Source organism: Eleutherodactylus coqui, chromosome 1, assembly GCF_035609145.1.
Source record: "Eleutherodactylus coqui strain aEleCoq1 chromosome 1, aEleCoq1.hap1, whole genome shotgun sequence".
Classification (NCBI taxonomy): domain Eukaryota; kingdom Metazoa; phylum Chordata; class Amphibia; order Anura; family Eleutherodactylidae; genus Eleutherodactylus; species Eleutherodactylus coqui.
In genome coordinates, this window is record NC_089837.1 from 434,888,743 (window position 1) to 434,909,057 (window position 20,315).

Consider the following 20,315-nt stretch of genomic DNA (forward strand, 5'->3'; position numbering starts at 1 on the left):
GAAATCTGAGATGGTCGACCGGGAGCGTTGGTTGAACTGACACGGAATGACCCTTTTGCTCAGATAGTTTCAGTCTGCGTGATTTTCTGTATGTATCTTAAAGTAGCAATTGCTGCAGAAATCCTGCAGAGAACATAAGTCATGGAGTAGATTTTCATTATATATTTGTCAGCTTTAGTTGCAAAATGTTTCACAAAGGCAAAGAGGCATAGGAAATCGCTAAATTATAATTCACAGAAAACCCCTACGGAAGAATAACCTAAAATACCCGTTTTATTGATAAATAATTAAAACCATGGGGTGTAAAGGGACAAACACATATACACCTGCACTATGGCTTCTTTTTTACCATAGAATCTAGGTGTATATGTGTTTGTCTCTTTACACCCCATGGTTTTAATTATTTATCAATAAAACTATTATTTTAGGTTATTCTTCCATAGGGATTTTTCTGTGAATTATGTTAGTTGCATAATAGAATCAAAGAAAGAGGTGACTGAGGAAGGAATTGCTGGAAATTGTAAAATGTTTGTTCATTTTGAATGTTTAGTGTTCCCCGACATCTTCCAGTGTGAAGATGACTTCTTATTGTTCTCATTGATTATCTTTTGATGTGTTTATGCCAAAAACAAAACTGAGAAAAATATTGCTGTACTTTTGACTGTAAACTGTTTACTGTTTCATTTGTTCCTTTCTTTGAGTTTAGACTTTGAAAGTACTGGATACTAGAAAGAAAGGGCTGGAAAGGCGCTTATCTAAATCAATTTATGACTCATTTTTGAAACTTATGTCTGCTCTTAAGAAAAGGTGAGTATTGTTGAATCATTTCAGTTGGGTAATCAATTAAATAATGACAATCGGCGTGCTTCGGAATTAGCGGATGACCAAATTCCTGTACCTCTGCAATAAGTGGAATATCAGCAGGGCTGCAATAACAGACACCGCTACTCTGGAAATCCCCCACTTCAGTACTTGTCAATCATTTTAAGAAGCAAAGATTGAAAGGTATGGCCATATTCACAATGACGTTATCTCTGTCACCCCACTTTGGTTGTTGTGCTTAGTTAAAGAGAACAGATCGAAGAAAATGATGGTGGGGATGGATCCATCATATTGTCCTTCAGCCAAGCACCTAGAAATAGTTCCGAGTCTGTAACGATGGTGCTACCTGTCTCTGGAAGATGGACTACAAAACAGTTGCAGTTCATGCTTGTTGGACAAGCAGACTATCTTCTCTACTGGCTGTCTGTCGAGAGCAACCTGAGACAGTCACTTTGTGTGCATTCACTCACCCAACACTTCTTAACCGTCTCGTCAGAACGGCCCAGGTGGCGGGTACTTCGTTGCTACGTCCATCCAGCTTCTCACATTCCAGTTTAACTGGGCGAAATCTCTTCTCTGCATCACAGAGGGGTCTAGCAGTCAACAAGCTCTACACAAGTGGGAACAGATGTCACCACACAAGTAGTCCCTGAAAACTTTTTTTATAGGCCAAGAGTGGAACTACTTTTAGGGCCTCAGGTGGCAAGACCGTTCATCTAATCACACTATAGCTCTAATTATTTGCATATCTGTCTGAGTGATGCAGCAAAATAACAATTTCTAGGTACTTGATTTTTCTATTTTTTTGACAAGTGTATATGCCATTGGATGGGACATGTAAATCTGTCCTGTGACTGTCAGGAAATGCACATGATATGCATGAAGGAATGGCATTCCCAGTTATCAAAATACCCATGGCAGCAGACCGCCATGGAATCTCATAGGTGACTTCACTGGGCAAGAAGCCCTGAAATATTGGACCGGCAGCATGTAGGGATGCAGTAAAATTATAGTTTTATTCTCCCATCATACAGAGATGGCAGCAACGTTTCGGCCTTAAGGCCTTTCTCAAGCTCACTCTACATGCATATGGTTGAACAATATATAGTATAACCCTATATCCATACACCAATCACAGAGTGTTACACCTCCACCACAGATGCAATCAATTATTACCTGCATAGAAACACCAAGGCGTACATAATCGGCGCTCCAATCACTCCACCGCACCTTCTCCTGCTCCATGGCAGTGGTGTCCCCATGAGAATAGTGTGCATGCGTCACTGCATCCACACTGCGCATGAGCGGGACTATGACTAAAATCTCACAGGACTTGTCTCGTGTCGGCTACTCGCATCTGCGCGAGACCGCGGCAAAAAATCCTGTGGGATCTCACGTCCAACAATGCTTCAATGTTGAGTTCCAACTGCGGCTGAATGCAGCCCACAGGGTTACATAGCCCATGCAAACGCACAGGTGTCGTAGATGTCCATATGCCTATATCGCTTCCCTTATGTCAAAAGTCACACTAGAAGAGTCCTGCTGCCCAGATCACTCACTGTAGCTGGATCAATTACAACTAGCATACCAAGAGGTGTCACAAAGATGTTTATAGGACAATTTCATTCTGTATTACTTGAAGATCACCATGGGCATTAACCCATGATTCCTCCATTCATATGCAGGGTACATGCATTGCACAGTATATAAGACCTACTGTTGTCCCCATGTGTGGTTAAAATATGTCCACTGGGCGTGAAGACACTGATGTCCTGTAAACCTGTCCTGTAGTCTTCTAAGCCCCAAGCCAGGTTTACTTGACGTTACTAATGACGTCCTTGACCGACCATCTATTGACTGAAGCAATCTTAGGCTAAACAAGCCATGTTGACTGCTGCAGCGCTTGTCAACAAAAGACTAGAGTGCAGTGGGTAAGCGTAGAGGTTTCTGTTTTTGTTTTTTTTCTTTTATGTATGTGTCATCCCCTCAACTGCGACCAATATTCAAGTATATCATAAAACCCCTTTAACCCCTTAGTGACGAAGCCTGTGTGCGCCTTAGTGACGGAGCCAAATTTTGGAAATCTGACGTGTCCAACGTAACATAACTCCGTAAAGGCTTTACATATCCAAGTGATTCTGACATTGTTTTTTCCCCACATGTTGTTCTTCATTTTGGTTGTAAAAAGAGACCGATATAATTTGTATATATTTATTAAAAGTACCAATATTGGAACAATTTAGAAAAAATTGTCATTTTTTTCACACTTTCAACTGTAATATCTCAAATATGTCCAAACATACTGTACAAATTTTTGATAAGATATATATTTCCATCCGTTTACTTTATTCTGAATGCACACTTGAAAAACTTTTGTGTTTTTTTTTTTGTTTTTTGTTTTTTTTATTTATTTTTTTAACCATTTATAGGACGTACAAATTTAACATATTACTTTTCAGCATTTTGAGGAACACTTTGTTTTCCTGCACCAAGCCAAGTTTGCAAAGGCTCATGAGTGTCAGAATAATAGATACCCCCCCAAATGACCCCATTTTAAAAACTACACCCCTTAATGTATTCACTGAGGGGTGTCATGAGTATTTTGACCCTACCAGTTTTTTTCAGGAATTAGTTCAATTTAGAGGAGAAAAAATAAAATTTCATATTTTTGCAAATGTCATTTTAAAGACATATTTTTTTCCTAAAGTGCCCATGAAAATGAGGATTTACACCCCAAAATGGATACCCCCGTTTCTCCCGTGTTCAGAAACATACCCACTGTGGCCCTAATCTTATGTCTGGATGCACAACGTGACCCAAAATGAAAGGAGGAATCGGTGTCTTTCAGAACATTAATTTTGCTTGAAGGCGTTTTAGGCCCATAGCACTTTTGTAGAGCTCTTGAGGGGCCAAAACCAAAGAGAACCCCCATAAGTGACCCCATTTTGAAAACTAGACCCCTTAACAATTTTATCTAGGGGTGTACTGCCCATTTTGACCCCACAGTTTTTGAATGAATAAGAGCAAAGCAAAAGGAAAAAAATGTGATTTTCGTTTTTTTGGCAATTCGGTCGTTTTAAAAACTGCTTTTTTTTGTACAGCACACACATGAATGAAGACTTGCACCCCAAAATGGATACCCCTGTTTGTCCCGTGTTCAGAGACATACCCATTGTGGCCCTAATCTTATGTGTGGATGCACAACGGGGCCCAAAATGAAAGGAGTAGTTGGTGGCTTTCAGAACAGAAATTTAGCATGAAAGTGATTTAGGCCCCATTGCCCACTTGTAGAGCCCTTGAGCGGCCAAAACGACAGAGAACCCCCAAAAATGACCCCATTTTGAAAAGTAGACCCCCTAACGAATTCATCTAGGGGTGTACTGTGTATTTTTACCCTACAATTTTTGAATAAATCTAAGCAAAGCAGTAGGAAAAAAATTGCAATTTTCATTTTTTTGGCAGTTGTGTCAATTTAAAAACAGTTTTTTTTGTACAATGTAGATAGGAATGAAGACTTTCACCCCAAAATGGATACCCCTGTTTCTCCTGTGTTCAGATACATACTCCTTGTGGCCCTAATCTACTTAAAGGACACATGGCTAGGCCTATAATGGAAGGAGCACCTGTTGGATTTCAGGGTACAACGGAATAAATTCCAGGCCCCATTGCCCACTTGTAGAGCCATTGAGCGTCCAAAACGATAAAGAACCCCCTCAAATGACCCCATTTTAAAAACTAGACCCCTTAACAAATTCATCTAGGGGTGTACTGCGTATTTTGACCCCACAGTATTTGAATAAATCTAAGCAAAGCAGAAGGAAAAAATTACGATTTTCATTTTTTTGGCAATTTTGTCAATTTAAAAACAGTTTTTTTTGTACAGTGTACATAGGAATGAAGACTTTCACCCTAAAATGGACCCCACCGTTTGTCCCGTGTTCAAAAACATACCCATTGTGGCCCTAATCTACTTATAGGACACATGGTTAGGCCCATAATGGAGGGAACACCCGTTGGATTGCAGGGCACAACTGAATAAATCCAAGGCCCCATTGTTCATTTGTACGGAATAAAAATTGACTCCCTAAAAATCTCCCCACCCCCACACACACTCCGCGCCATTTTCGCCATTCCCCAAATCTTAGATAAGACAGGGGTAATTACGGAGGCTGGTTGGGATGGGTACATGGGGCAATAAAACCAGGTATCTCCTCCCCTCTCCTCATGCTTTTTGGGGGATATTTTTTTACCTCAGTGGTGGGTATGGGGTGTAAAAAGTGGCGCTTTGTGAGGCTCCGTAAGCTTGATGAGGTGCGGCGGTCTCGCACAGAAGACGCTCAACAAGGTGCTCCTGGAACTGCATGAAGGCGAGCGTTCCCGGGGCTTCTTCTAAATTGCGTATTACAGGTAGCGGTCTGAATAACGCCGGGCTCACGCAGCCGTAGGTGGAATCCGCTTCCGCAGGCCCGCAGCGGATCCCATCTGTGAGCCCGTCTGTGACCCTGCGTACGGCCGCGTAATGTACTGCGCATAACTGGCTACTCACACAGGCGGTCATTCGCAGTACTTTTTTTTTGTTTGTATTTCCCGCACCGTTGCTTAGCGATGACGCGGGTACCCGCAGCCCATTTACAATGTAGTTGCGTATGGGCAGCGGGTATATCCATGACCATGGAGCACAATGGGCTCTATGTTGCGGATAGCCGCGGTAAAATACAACCTGCTGCGTTCTCTTTTCTGTGAGTGGATTACACAATTCCGACCCGCTAATGTGAGCATAATTGTGTAATCCAATGCGCTTCATCTGCGTATTACCGCGGATCAGACGCATGCGGAATCCGTAATTCCTATCCGGTCATGTGAGACCGGCCTAAGGTAGATCGCTACCTTTTTATCACGTGATCGGGGACCGCTCAACGAGGCCACCCGTCACTGCTCCAGGCTCTCGGCGACTGTTGGTCGCTGGGAGTACGGAGATTTTAAATTTCCTGGGCTCCCCGACTTCTGCGCATGTGTCCGGTGTTTTGCCGGCGGTCGCATGCGCAGGATCCGGGAAAGTTCATGGGAGAAGATCGCGTCAGGGTGCAAATACGGAGGCCTCCGGTAAAAAGTTTTATCTCCTCTCACTGATCGCATCGGTGAGGGGAGATGAAGCTTCACCTTTTTTTTACTTTTACGTGATTGCCATTATCCATTGGATAACGGCGAACACGTGACGAGGAACCGCTCACCGCGGCCCCCCGTGAAATCTCCAGGCTCTCGGCTAAGTTTTGTAGCCAGGAGCAGGGAGATTTTAAATTATCCTGGCAATCCACGGCTTTTGCGCATGCGTCCGCCATTTTGGCGACGGGCGCGTGCGCAGAAGCTGGGGTAAGGTCCGCGGATAAATCCGCGGGCCTTAGGTACATCATATCATATCCTACCTCACGGATATGATCCGTGGGAGGAGATGAAACGCAAGCTTTTTAAAGTTTTTTTTAAACTTTTTTTTTTTTTTTTTTTCACTTTTTACACTTTATTTACTTTACATGATAACTGCTATCCATTGGATAACAGTGATCATGTCCCCGGTATAATCTCTCTGCTCCGGGCTACACATGGCAGCCAAGAGCAGAGGGATTTTAAATTTCCCGGGGCTTGAGCCAGTCTGGGAACGAGCCCGATGTCAATCATCGGGCGCGCATGCGCAGACGGGGATTCGGGTCCCGGGACATCGGGGAGGACTTAGGTGAGTATTTTCACCTCCCCTCATGGATCCGATCCATGAGGGGAGGTGAAACTGACTTTTTTTTTAAACTTTTTAAAAACTTTTTCGCGATCGCCGCTATCCAATGTGCTATCCGCGTGCCCGGGGACCGCTCACAGCGGTCCCCGGTAACACCTCCTGGTTCCCGGCTACCTTCAGGAGCTGGGAGCCAGGAGATTTCAAATTTGCCGGGGGCTCCCGCGCATGCGCAGAAGACCGCCGGCGGGTCCGGGAGGACCCGATCTCCGGGGGACACCGGGGACAAGCCGCGTGAGTATTTTCAGCTGCTCTGATGGATCCGATCCATCAGAGCAGCTGAATCTTTACTTTTTTACACATTTTTATTTACTTTTTTGCGATCGGCGCTATCCATTGGATAGCGCCGATCGCAATGCCGCGGGGGGACTGCCGGCATCCTGGGATGACAGCTCCATGCTGTCGGCTACCTGCGGGCACCAACAGCATGGAGCTGTCACGTCCTCAGGCAGGTGGGCATTAATCCTAAGAGGATGCATAAAACTACGTCCTCTAGGATTAAAGCCCACTTTCTGAGGACGTAGTTTCCCGATGGGGCAGTCGTTAAGGGGTTAAATGCATTGCATCACCATTATTTTTGCTGATTAAATGCAGATACAGCAACACTCTTTCTGATGCTATTTTCTAAGTGTTATATTTTTTATTTTTTTTAAATTCTAGAAAAAAACCACTAAATTCTGCACATGATTATGGGGACAACAGTCTTATTAGTTTAATTGTGACTCCGCATAAGAATTTTTAAATTGAGTGATCTGGTCTGTAGGTAGTGCTAGGGTACCTGGTGCCAGGATTTTAAAAACTGACAGACTTTTGTTTTTTTGCATCCAAAGGTGTGTAGAGTATACAGAGAATATTTGTTTTTCCATGACACTTTTCAGTTAAAGGCAATCTTGTGGATGTAAACAACTTGAGAGGAGTCAAAATAGGATGTCCAGAATCGTGCTGATGAACAGGTGGAGCACAGTGAAGGAAATTGCAACTGAATACAACATTCATGCTCTAACTAATGTCTCTGAGCGCACAACCTGTTGTTCCTTAACATAGGCAGCAGATGACCAATTCTAGCGCCATTGCGGTCTAAGAGAAACATACAAGACTTCAGTGGGCAAAAGAGTTAAAAAATAGGATCACTAAGCAGTGGAAAAACATTGGCTAGTCAGATGAATCCACGTTTCTGTTGCACCGTGATAATGAGGGTGGGGGTGTCACAATTTGGCGCAAGCAACATGAAACTATGAACCCTTCCTGTCAGGTGACAACAGTTCAGCCTGGTGAAGGAGGAGTGATGGTGTAGGGAAAGTTTTAATGGTTCACCCTGGGTCCACTGACACCTCTGGGTGGACACCACAACAAATTGGTGCGGCTCTGAAGGCCAGAGTTCTACTAGATGATGTCATTAATAAAGTGGCCATTCATTTATGTGTGTTGGAGTTATCTTTCATTGTGTGTGTAGGTGTTGTATTTTGATCTCATGTCTGTGATGATAATGAAATCATTGCTGAAAAGTTTTCTTTACAGTTTAGCAAGTGGTAGCCTTGGAACAGTTGAGCGACACAAGTTGCAGACAAGTAACACAGGTGTTTCAGTCGCACAACGTGTCACCATGTAGCCTTATCCATATTTCTATAAAACCAGAAAATCCCTTTTAAAGGGATTGTTTGGTTTTAGGAGAAAGTAGCCATATTTTTCTAACACAACACTTCATTGAAGTGAATGGGATCTGAGCTACAATGCCAGACACAACCTATGGACAAGGGTGACGCTGTGTTTGGAAGAAACCCTAGACAACCTATTTAAGCGTTTGTCCAGGAACAATCAAACAGTCCGCTGTATGCTGTATTTTGAAACTCCTGTAAAATGCGGCACTCTTGTTCATGGACTGTTTCTGGTATTGCAGCTCAGCCCAGTTGACTTTTTTTTTTTTTTTTATACTGGACAACTCCTTTAGTAGTAGAAGCAGCATTATTTACTAGGTGAATTCAGTTGAAATGGTTCTTCTTTTTTTTTTCCTTAGGAAATCAGAACTACTTAATGATTTAAGAGCCGTTTCTCAAGTATTTGAAGTGGAGCTTCAAGATGCTCTTAAGAACATAGAAAAGCAGATTCAGTGTTTGGAGACTAGAGTTGCATTTGCTAAAGGACTGAAGCAGTCACCATTAGTGACAGTGTACTGTGATCTAAATCAAGTATGTATGGTTTTAGACAGAAATGTCTGTTTTTACTGATATACAATTTTACATCTTTTAGCTCTTAAATGCAAAGACGCCTACAGTTGGAGAATTTGAAATAGCTGGAAAACTCTAATATCTTTTCTACTTGTCTGTCAATATGCTTTTTTATTAACCAACCTATCTACTGGTCATCACTTCAGGCATATCAAGGGAAACGGAGGTGAGATGTATAAGTCACCCATCATTCATGCTGCCGGATGTCCTGGAACTGCAGATGAAGGCTTTGAAGAGATTTCTAAACAGCAGCATTAACATAGCCTTGTTCTTACTAACCTATGGTCCTTTTAGATAGTATGAGCTGTCAGGCAAACTATGCCTGACACTCGTACCAGTGATGCTTGCACCTGTGCTGTTACACAGGATTGAGTATTGCTGTCATCGCTCACAGTGTTGCCGGCATGGAGGTGCAGTAGGCTGGGGAGCGTTCTCCGCCCACCTCCAATCACAGAAAGCAGACAGTCATTTACATTAAACGGAATGTCCAGTTTTCCCCAAAAAGAAAAATTGAATAAAACAGTACAGGTTTGGTATCACTGCATCTGTAGCAACCCGTACAGTAAATTGAACATACTTTTGTATCCTGCACAGCAAACCCAATTAAGAGAACAGCAAAAATTAGCATTTTTCCTCTTCTCATTTTGCCTTCCAAAAATACCAAAGCGTTTAAAAAAAAAAAAAGTCATATGTACTTGAAAATGATACCAATAAAAACTAAAGCTCGCCATGCAAAAAATAAGGTTTTGCACAGCTCAGTCCATGGAAAATAAGTGTAATGGGCCTTTGAATGCAGCTATGTCAAAATGAACTGTTTTCCAAATAATGCGTTTTCTGTATTTGCTGTAAAATCATTCTCGTCGCATTCATTGGGGGTACAGTTGAAGATTGTGGGTATAGCTACTGCCACTTGGAGGTGGACACAAAACAAAAGTGTCACATCCTCCTACCAGCTATACCTTTCCTGTAGGCATTAAGCTAATCAGTTTGTATGCAAGCAGTGTGATAGAAGGTGAAAGTCAGTGTTAAAACTTCAAAACCGTAACACCTTGCAGAACCATGTGCAACTCTAGGTAGATGGGTATAATGCTCCAACAAGGAGATATCTAAGAGTGCTTAGGATAGAACTGGGTGGGGGCCGTGTCCCCCAATGAATGTGGCGAGAAAGTGATTTTACGGTAAGTGTAAAATCTTGTTTTCTTGCCCTTTTCATTAAAGGACACAGCTGAAGACCACGAGATGTTCCAGGGCAATTCCACAGAGGTGTGGAAAAGTAGATAAGGACACATGTGGTCAGGTAACGTTCGGAGGGTTTTATAGACGGCCAGGAGAAGCATCATGTACACCTGGTAGATCTTTGAAAAAGTCTGTAGAGAGGCACACATGGTGGCCTTACATATTAAAGAGCAGAAGCATTGTTGCATACTGCCCAGGAGGCGTCCACCGCCCAAGTAGAATCGGTAACACAGTAGGGAAGGCTCACTGTACTTGACACGGTATGCCACCTCTCAACTAATGCAATGGAATGTGACAGTTTTGGGAGCTGCAGGGCCACGTCTCGGGCTTTCTAGGGTCACAGCACCTGAAAGTGGACACGTGAGAGAGGTAAATCCACAAGGCTCGAACTAAATCCAATTTGTGGAGAGTGCGTTCCCTCGGATGAGCGGCGGAGGGACAGAACAAAAGCGAGACAATGTCTTCATTGATGTGGAAGGCTAACACTACCTTAGGCAGGAAGCCATGGGACGCAGGACCACGTTGACTTGATGGAAGATGATGAATAGAAGTTTAGCCTACAAGGTTGCAAGCCCAGAAACCTGGTGGATGGAGGTGGCCTCCACCAAAAAGGCTACTTCTCAGGACAAAAGAACTGGGATGTTGCACAACGGCTTGAAGGGAAGAGACTGCAGTGTGTCCAGTACCAGATTGATATGTGGCATGAGCAACCCCCTGTAGAAAGGTACAGATGCCGACTTTGAAGTCATGAGCGTTGGAAAAGTATGAACAGCGATGAGATCTGACCATTCAGGGAACTGAGGCCCAAACCCATGTCTGGACCTTCCTGGAGGAATGACAGGAGGCAGGAAAGAGAGAATTGCATAAGCTGAAAGTTGCATTGTTAGCTCCAGAGGAAAAAAGTTTTCCAGACATAATGGTAAACCCGAAAAGCGGAGAGTTTTTTTTTTTAGGCTTCATCATAGTCCAAATGATGGGTTTTTTGCAAATTTGCGATCTTTTTATGGCCGCAGCTTCAACTATCACGCCATTAAACGAAGCAGGGACAAACTTGGATGGAAGAGGGGTCCCTGTTAGAGAAGATCATCCCTAAGAGGAAGGCGCCACACAGTGTCGACAAGCAGGTAGACTAGATCACATACTATGCACAGCACCTCAAGTCTATCCTGAAGCGTTGAGAATCATTAAGAGGCCTTCCAACTTGATCTTCTTGAGAAGTCGTGGGAAGGGAGGGAAAACAAGCAAATTCTAAGTCTGTCCAGGGAATTATGAGTGCATCAACTGCTTGAGTCTGGGGGTTCTGAGACCTGGACACAAAGGTTGGGTGCTTGCTATTTAATTCTGAATGCCAGCAGATCAACGGCCTAGTGACCCCATTTTCGACAAATTGTTTGGAACACATCAGGATGTAACTTTCATTCTCCTGGGTCGAATATCTCCCTGCTCAGAAAATCGGGTATCCAGTTGTCCAACCCTGGTATATGGACTGCAGAGAGCGCTGGAAAATGATCTTTGGCCCATGTCAGGATCTTGCAGTTTTTGCCATGACCACCAACGCAGTTTGGATAGTCTAGTTGCCATTTTTGGATGGCCTAGTTGCCATGACCACCAACCACTCTGGATGGTCTAGTTATGGGCTTTCCTTCATGCGGAGGATTTGGCAGAATAGGACTTTTAGGGCTCTGGCCAGGAGGACAGTTTAAAGGAAGGCTTTAGTTTTTGTTTCTGTAAGGTCATCTTATTTAATGTCTGGGGGCTGGATTGGCAAAAGGAGCGCAACATAGTCGCAGATCTCGCACGGTGGCTGGCTTTGTTCTGTGGTAGGTAAGAGCTCTTACCACCAGTAGCTTCAGAGATGATCTCATCCAGCCTGGTGCAAAAAGGAATTCAATAAAAGGAAGACCTGTTAAGGACCTCTTAAAGGCAGCATCTGTGGCCCAGGATTTGAGCCACAGAGTCCAGTGTGTGGCTATTGAAGCTGCTGAGTCAGAGTCAGAGTCTGGCTGCATCTAGGGGGGCTTCACAGAGAAATTTTTCTGCTTGGCCCATCTGACACACAATGTTTGCTGATGCTTTTGGAGTAGAGCTGGAAAGCTTGCTGCAGCAAAATTGTCTAGTCCATTCAGTAGTGGCCTTACTGACCCAGTTGGATGCGAAAATGTGCTGGCGTGCCAAGCCCACTGTCTTGAAGGAAGTTTTGGCTAGTGACCCTTTTTGTTTTTCTTGTCGTGTGTCCTGAAAGGATGACGAATCTGTCTTAAAGGGGTTGTCCCGCAGAAGCAAGTGCAGTTATGCACTTCTATATGGCCATATTAATGCACTTTGTAATGTACATCGTGCATTAAATATTGGCCATACAGAAGTTATACACTTACCCCCTCCGGTGCTGGCGTCCCCGTCTCCATGGCGACGATCAAACTTCTCCTCTGGTCGCCGCAACAGTCGCGCTTGCGCAGAGAAGAATCCTCTTCTGGAGGGTCCGGGCTCACGAGCTGCGTTCTGGCTCCTCCCCCTTCTCAACGTCATTGCGTAGCTCCACCCCCGTCACGCCGGTGCCGATCAGCCAATGAGGTGGCTGTAATTGGCAGTGGAGCTCAGACTGGAGAAGAACATCCACGGTGCACCATGAGAGAAGACTTGCGGTGCACCATGGGAGAAGACCAGCGGTGCACCTTGGGAAATGACGGCGGCTATCTTGGAAGAAGATTTTTATAACTTCATGAAGCAGCTTCATGGTGAGTAGAAACGCTCTAAAAAAACGATTTACATGGGTAGTTTGTGATGCTTGCTTAACATGGGGGACTGGGGTGTGAAAAATTTTTCGTTTTGGCCGCGGGACAACCCCTTTAAGAAGGGTGGCGTGTTTCGCTAAATGGGACACTGGAGGATCCACTGCTGGTGAAGACTACTATTTTTTTACTACGTTTTCCAGAAAGGTATATTTAATGTCCCAACGATTTGGTCTGGTAAAGCGTTTATCGAAAAGGGTTGCATTCTCTGGCTAAAATGTCCTTGAACTCTTTATGAGAGGGGAAGACCTTCGGGGGAACGCTTTGGGCGTCTGAAGGAAAATGCTTCAGTGGATGTATTAGGTGTCTGAACTTTTACTTAAAGGGTTTCTTTCACGACTACTATTCTTTCACGAGCAACAATAGTCTTTGGATGAAAAGTCTGAAAAAATAATCATAACTATTTAATCATCAACGTAGATGTCCAAGGCCTTGTATTCTGCGGGAAGAGTTGTGTTTTTCAATGGCACTATTTAATGTACCATATAATGTACTAAAAAAATTCTTACTGGAGTGAAATGAAAAAAAAAACAACAAAATTCCGCCATCTTCAGGTGCGTCTTATTTTTAACAAAAATGACATGATTACTTTATTCTTAAAATTTTCTGCTGCCATCTTCTGACAGCCATAACTTTTATTTTTCCCGATTTTTGGTAACTGGGCAATTTCTAGCATTAGCAGCTCAGCTATCATCGGCGCTGCTTGCGTAGATGCCTGGTTCAGGGTGTTACGTCTTTAGGGTCTAGTTTATAGTCCTGTACCGACCCTGGTTAGTAGAGTACTAGTGGAGTTCAGGGCCATTAACCTGAGTCAATAGGCGAGTACCATAGTTCTATGCGCCTTCATCGTATGATGTCAGGGCTCCCTACATTAGGACACTAAACAGCATCTATTTAGCATCAAGGGTATTATGAGCATATTTGACTGTTGCACATTTATCAGATGACACAGTTTTGGGTAAATTAAGGTTCCTGATGAGTCAAAAAATGACAGAAACGCGTTGAACCAATACCTTATGGGAATTTAATACAAATTATTGATTTCTCTTTGACACACATCTGATTTGTCATCATAGCTGGGTCCCCTGATTTATGCACCAGGGCCCGGATTAATTCTTTCTGTGAGAGCCCATCTCTATTATTGATCGATGCGCTACGTTTAATATCCAATTTGGTATCTTCCTTCTTCCCTCTAGGTATGAGGGCTTATACCCGGTTTGAATCGAACCAATTTTTCTTGGGCACCTACTATAATCATTGATCAGTGCTCTCTAACCTTAGTTGCTTGGGTCTTACTCCGGTCTCTGTCCTAGTTACTTATACTAATAACCTAGATAGAATTCTTCCGGACTAAGGACCATCTGGAGTAACGGACCACTTGAAGGTCTTCAGCCCTGACCACCACGTGGAAAGTTATACAACCGTGCTTTTTGCCCATAAGTACATCTAGAAAGAGCGATTACCCCATTGCGGGTTTTCTGTCTTTTTGTTGAAGGGCATAAGTACGCCATAACTTGGTATTACCACGAATTGGTTGAGGGGCCACTATTTTATTATCTTGGCTTCTGATCTAACTTGGTATCACCACAAACTGGTTGAGGAGCTACGATCATACTATTTTGGTTCCGGTTCAGTGTTGAACTCGTTGTTCCCTTGTTCGTCTTTGTTGTCCTTGTGTGTTGTGAGGCACCAAACGCTTTTAAACAAGTTATTTAATAAAAGTTGTATTTTAGGGGATACACACAGTGAATATTTTATATAAAAAAAAATTTTCGTGTCCCCCTGCCTCAGTGAATTAACTTTTATTTTTCCATCGACATAGTTGTGTGAGGGCTCATTTTGATCTTATTGCGGAGGGTAGTGCAGCGGCGCTGCTTATCAGAGCTGTTGCAGGTGTTTGTCGGCTGTAAGAAACACCCGCGATCCCTCTCCATACATCCCCCGAACCTGCAGGACGTAGCTGTACTGTCCTGTAGCATTAAAGGGGTTCTTCATGTAATTTTTATTGATGACCTATTCTCAGGATGTCATCAATAGTTGATCAGCTGGGATCCGCCACTCAGGACCCATGCTGATCAGCTGTTTGGGCACCTGCTATCATTTAAAATCTACACTGACAGATTGCTCGAACAGCTGATTGGCTGGGGTCCCGAATGGCGGTCCCCAACTGATTAACTATAGATGACTTATTCTGAGCATAGGAAAATTGCCTAGAAAAACGCCCTATAAGGGATTTTCCGGTCATAGGTTTTTTTCAAGTTTTACGCATCTGCTTGATGGGTGAAAACTAATGGATCATGTGGGACAGATTTCTGATCCCGAGAATGGTGGAACAGTGCCACCCCTACTTTACAAGTAGAAGATGCAGGCTCCCATTTCTGTAGTGTAGTGGGGATTGGAGTAGCTGGTTGCTCATGCACAGCAGTGGCATCATTCCACACAATGTCGCAGACACATAGCTACATTATTTTGTATTGTTGTGTATAATATTGTAACTTGCTGCTTTATTTTATTATATACTGCCTTTTGCCTCATAATAGGACTACTTTTTATTGTTTTACAGCTTATTGCAGACCTTAAAATGAGTTTTCAAAATGAAGATCTACTTGAGCCTCTGAAAAATTCTCCTGATATAAGGTAGATTTTTCTTACGGGGAAAATGTCAGTTGTTTTGCATTTTTATTTCATCATTTTATTTCTCAGAAGGGCGTGTGGGGGGGAAAAAGCATGAAAAAACAAGCCATAAAATCACATAATGCTGTGAACAAGAAAACACGATACAAATAAAAAAGCGACATTGAAATTAATGGGTTCTTTTTACGTGTACGTTCCATCCTTGTAAATAGAACTTGAAAATCATAAGCTTGAAAATCATTTGTGTCAATGTGTAAGCCGCCGACCGGGGTGGGCTTTCCAGAATACAGCGAAGTCCTGAACAAAAGACGCGACTCAAAACCAATCCGTAGCAAGGAGATTTTACTTAATTTGGCAGAACCCTTAACCAACCCGAACTCCCCCAGAAAGTTACATACACTCAGCGGGGAAGCTGAGACTCTTATGCCATGCAGCGCTGTGCTCTATAGTGTGCGCCTTCAATATCCTCCAAGCTTTTGCCTAGCCGCAGGCCGTCTCTAACCAGCCGCTATTACCTTCTATCACCCTGGAAGTAGGAACAATCAGTGAGGATGCTAGGGAAGCACCGGCGGCACAGCACAAGAGCTTACAATCTTATCAACACACCCGTATTCTCCCCTTACACAACACCACTCAACAGATATAACAATATATATAGCTCACAAGTCAAGGCAAAGTACAGTTGCGTAACGTGTGACTTGTAGATATCCTTAGACAGCTCTACGAGTATAGAGTTCTCTGTGTGTTTAGGACTATGTCGGACAGCTCAGTCCCCAGCAGTGCGGCCGGCGGTCATCAGTATGCCTAACTAAACTAACTAACTGCCGGCCTTGTTATTAGTCTCAGTCAGATTGGCGGTGCGTGCACGGTTACACCAGAGGCCTTAGTTCTCTGGCTGACCCGGGTCTGGTGGGTACCTTTAGACTTTGTCCGGAACGCGGGAATAGGATTTCATCCAAGAACCATATGAACTCACTGACGCCGCTACTTCTGAGCCCGGTCTGTAATGACCATCTTCTCCGTTAAGATGGTAGTCTGACAAACTCTGGAACAGTCTCTAATGCAGCTCCCCTCACGGTAGCTCCGGTCCTCGTTGGGGTCCTTTTTCCGGTGGATCGCAGTGTCTCTCTCGCTAGCTGCAGTCCTCACCAGCTCATCTCATCTCGCTCACACGCATCTAACCGCTTTTTTCTGCTCCTCTCTATGGTCATGATGCACTTCTTTTTTCTCTGTCTCAGTCCAGAGCACAGTGACCTCTTGTGGTCAAAAAACAAAATGACATTCACAGCCGGAGGACTGTTTCACCATCTTACAAATGCACCCTTATGAACAGATTTTCCCACAAATTATAACTGATTGCTGGGGATAACAGCCGGGGATTACTTTCAGCGTTTTGTCAAGGGTTCTTTGTAACTTTAACCCCTTCATGACATGGCCTATTTTGGGCTTAAGGACGCAACAATTTTTGGCGGATTTTCTTCTCTGTTTATCAAAAGTCATAACTTTTGTATTTTTCCGTTGACGTGGCCGTATGAGGGCTTGTTTTTTGCGTGGCGAACTGTTTTATCGGTGCCACTTTTGGGTACATAGACTATTTTGTAAAACTTTTTTTTTTTTTATGATAGCAGGGAGAGAAAACGCATCAATTCTCCCATAGATTTTTTTATTTCTTTTTTACAGCGTTAATCATGCAGCATAAATGAGACATTCCATTTTTTCTGCAGGTCGGTAGGGTTACGATACCAAAATTCTTGCTTTTTTTTAGGTTTTCCCACTTTTCTGCAATAAAAACCCTTTTTTTTGGAAATCTTTTTTTTTTTTTTTTTTTTTTCTAAATTGCTGCATTCAAAGTCCTGTAACTTTTTTCTTTTTATTCGATGTACGGAGCTCTATGAGGGCTTATTTTTTGCGAGACGAGCTGTAGTTTTTACTGGTACCATTTTGGGGTACATATGGCTTTTTTGATCACTTTTATTTCGTTTTTAGTGAGGCAAAATGCTAAAAACTAGTATTTTGCCTCAGTTTTTTAGCGTTTTTTTTCCGTGCACAGTCAAAAGCATGTGCAACTTATTGTACGCATCGTTACGGACGCGACAATACCAAATATGTGGGGTTTTATTTTTTTTTACCTTTTTTTATGCTAATCTGAGAAAAAGCATTAAAAAATGGTGTTTTTACTTTTTTTACATTTTTTTTTTATTCATTTTTTTTAATCTTTGTTTTTTTTACACTGTTTGTGTCCCTCTGACGGACTTTAACCACTGGCCTGATTATTGCTGTCATAAGGCATGGCAGAGCTACTGCCCTGCCATGCCTTATCGCTTATACAGCGATCTCAGGCATAGGCAATACAGGACGCCAGTGTCTGGCGTCCTGTTACCATGGTGACAGGCCGGGCTCTCGCGATGTTATCGCGAGAGCCGGCCGGAGACACAGAGGGAGTCCGCTCCCTCTGTGAAATCTTTCCCTGCCGCGATCTACTTAGATCGCGGCAGGGAAGGGGTTAACAGCGGGGGGACGCATCTCCGATGCCCCCCCGCTGTTGCAGCGGGACGCCGGCTGTGACTGATAGCCGGCTCCCGCTGCGGGATAGCGCGGGATCATGATCCTGCGCTATCCCCGGGACGTAAGTTTACGTCCTGTTGCGGGAAGTACCAGGCTGCCAGGACGTAAACTTACGCCCTGCAGCAGGAAGGGGTTAAACTCCTTTTAAAATAGTAAAGTGTATATTGTAATTGACTTTCTTCTCCACAGTGTCACTATAGATTGTAACCCAATACTGAAAGCCTGTCAAAATCTGGGGAGGATTGACCATACTAACAGTGCTGAGTAAGTACAATTTTCATATAGAGTTTTCTTCGCCTTACAACTTGCAGAGTGATCGCCTTGAAAAAAGCTGCTCCACCTTGATTATGACCTTATTCAAGGTACATAACAGGAAGAGTATAACAAATATGACCATAGTCAGTGGTTACTACATAATAGCAAAAACCGAGTCCTGTGTGCGCATTTCCCATAGACTTTTATAGGACTCTGAAAAGAGTGAGCTTTTCGGCTGCCACATGGACTTGGCAGGCACAGCGGGAACCAGGAAGCAGGTGAGTATGAAAAATACAGCACCCAGCTCCCTGTTACCTGCCCTAAATGCTTTAGACAGGTTCCTTTAACCCCTTGAGTGGCACGCCCGGAAAATTTCCGGGACGAGCTCCACTGCTCATAGCAACATAGCCCGGAAGATTTCCGGGCTATGTATCACTATGGGAGCTGCAGAGCACAATGCCACAAGCTGTGACAGTGTGCTCTGCCTGCACAGACCCACACAGAGCAGTGCAAGGGCTTTGAAAAACCAGCAGAAGGTATTGCCGACATGTCGGCAATGTCCTGCTTTGTTTACAAGTTGCCATAGAGACCATCGGCTTGTCAGAAGCAAGCCGATGGTCTCTGTGGCAAGGAGAGCTGGTTCTTAGCTGTGAGAGGACAGCTAGGTACTAGCTCTTACAGCAGAGATCAGAGAAAACCTTCGATCTCTGCTGTGTTAACCCTTTACATGCTGCAGTCTGTGTGACTGCAGCATGTAAAGGGCTGTCACTGCAGCATGTAAAGGGCTGTCACCATCGGACCCCCAGAATGTGATCAGGGGTCCTGATGGGTCCCTGTGGAAGTCCCCTAAAGGGACAAAAAATAAAAATAAAAATTTTAAAAAAATGAAAGAAAAAAAAGTTAAAAAATTATTAAAAAAATGAAAAAAACACTTGTCTCCCTTTACTTTGTAAAAAATCAAAAATACAATCACGCATGTGGTATCTGTGTGCGTCGTAATGACCCAGAGAAGGAAGTTAATACATTATTTAACCCCTTAATGACATGGCCCCTTTTTTTCTTTTTTCCCCATTTCTTTTTTTCCTCCCCCCTGTTTAAAAAATCACAACTTGTCCCGCAAAAAACAAGCCCTTATATGGCCATGTCAATGGAAAAATGAAAAAGTTATGGCTCTTGAGACGCAACTGCAAAACTAGTTGAAATTCAATGATTAGACCATTTTAAAAAACCTGCCCTGGTGGGCACGACAGGGTGGTAGGAAACCTGCCACTCAAGGGGTTAACACTGCAGATGCTGCAGTTATTGCTGACCACGGCATGTAAACTTTTTTACATTTAAAGGGGTTGTCCCGCGGCAGCAAGTGGGTCTATACACTTCTGTATGGCCATAATAATGCACTTTGTAATGTACATTGTGCATTAATTATGAGCCATACAGAAGTTATAAAAAGTTTTTCACTTACCTGTTCCGTTGCTGGCGTCCCCGTCTCCATGGTTGCCGTCTAATTTTCGCCGTCTAATGGCCAAATTAGACGCGCTTGCGCAGTCCGGGTCTTCTGCTGTTCTCTATGGGGCTCCGTGTAGCTCCGCCCCGTCACGTGCCGATTCCAGCCAATCAGGAGGCTGGAATCGGCAATGGACCGCACAGAAGAGCTGCGGTCCACGGAGGGAGAAGACCCCGGCGGCCATCTTCAACCGGTAAGTAAGAAGTCACCGGAGCACAGGGATTCAGGTAAGCGCTGTGCTGTTCTTTTTTAAAGTCCCTGCATCGGGGTTGTCTTGCGCCGAACGGGGGGGGGGGGCTGGGGGGTTGAAAGAAAAAAAAACCCGTTTCGGCGCGGGACAACCCCTTTAAAAAAAAAAAAAAGTTAAACTTTTTGCCCTTGTTTTACAAAGGCTTTCAATGTTACAAAATGCAGATAGTAATTTTCTGATTTTGCTTCCCGTCCCCAAAAAAAGGAATTTAAAAAGTTGTATGTACATCAAAATGGTACTAATAAAAACTAAA

General features: G+C 43.6%; 1 protein-coding gene across 1 annotated transcript in view; it reads left to right on the plus strand.

Moving 5' to 3' along the window:
* The window catches only part of RNF17 (ring finger protein 17), a 188,042-nt gene that overhangs the window by 15,393 nt on the left and 152,334 nt on the right, over window positions 1–20,315 (plus strand). The window contains exons 7-10 of the mRNA XM_066582149.1: window positions 707–807; window positions 8,619–8,790; window positions 15,418–15,491; window positions 18,243–18,317. Coding sequence (XP_066438246.1) covers window positions 707–807; window positions 8,619–8,790; window positions 15,418–15,491; window positions 18,243–18,317 — 422 coding nt within the window. The remainder of the gene's footprint in view (window positions 1–706; window positions 808–8,618; window positions 8,791–15,417; window positions 15,492–18,242; window positions 18,318–20,315) is intronic.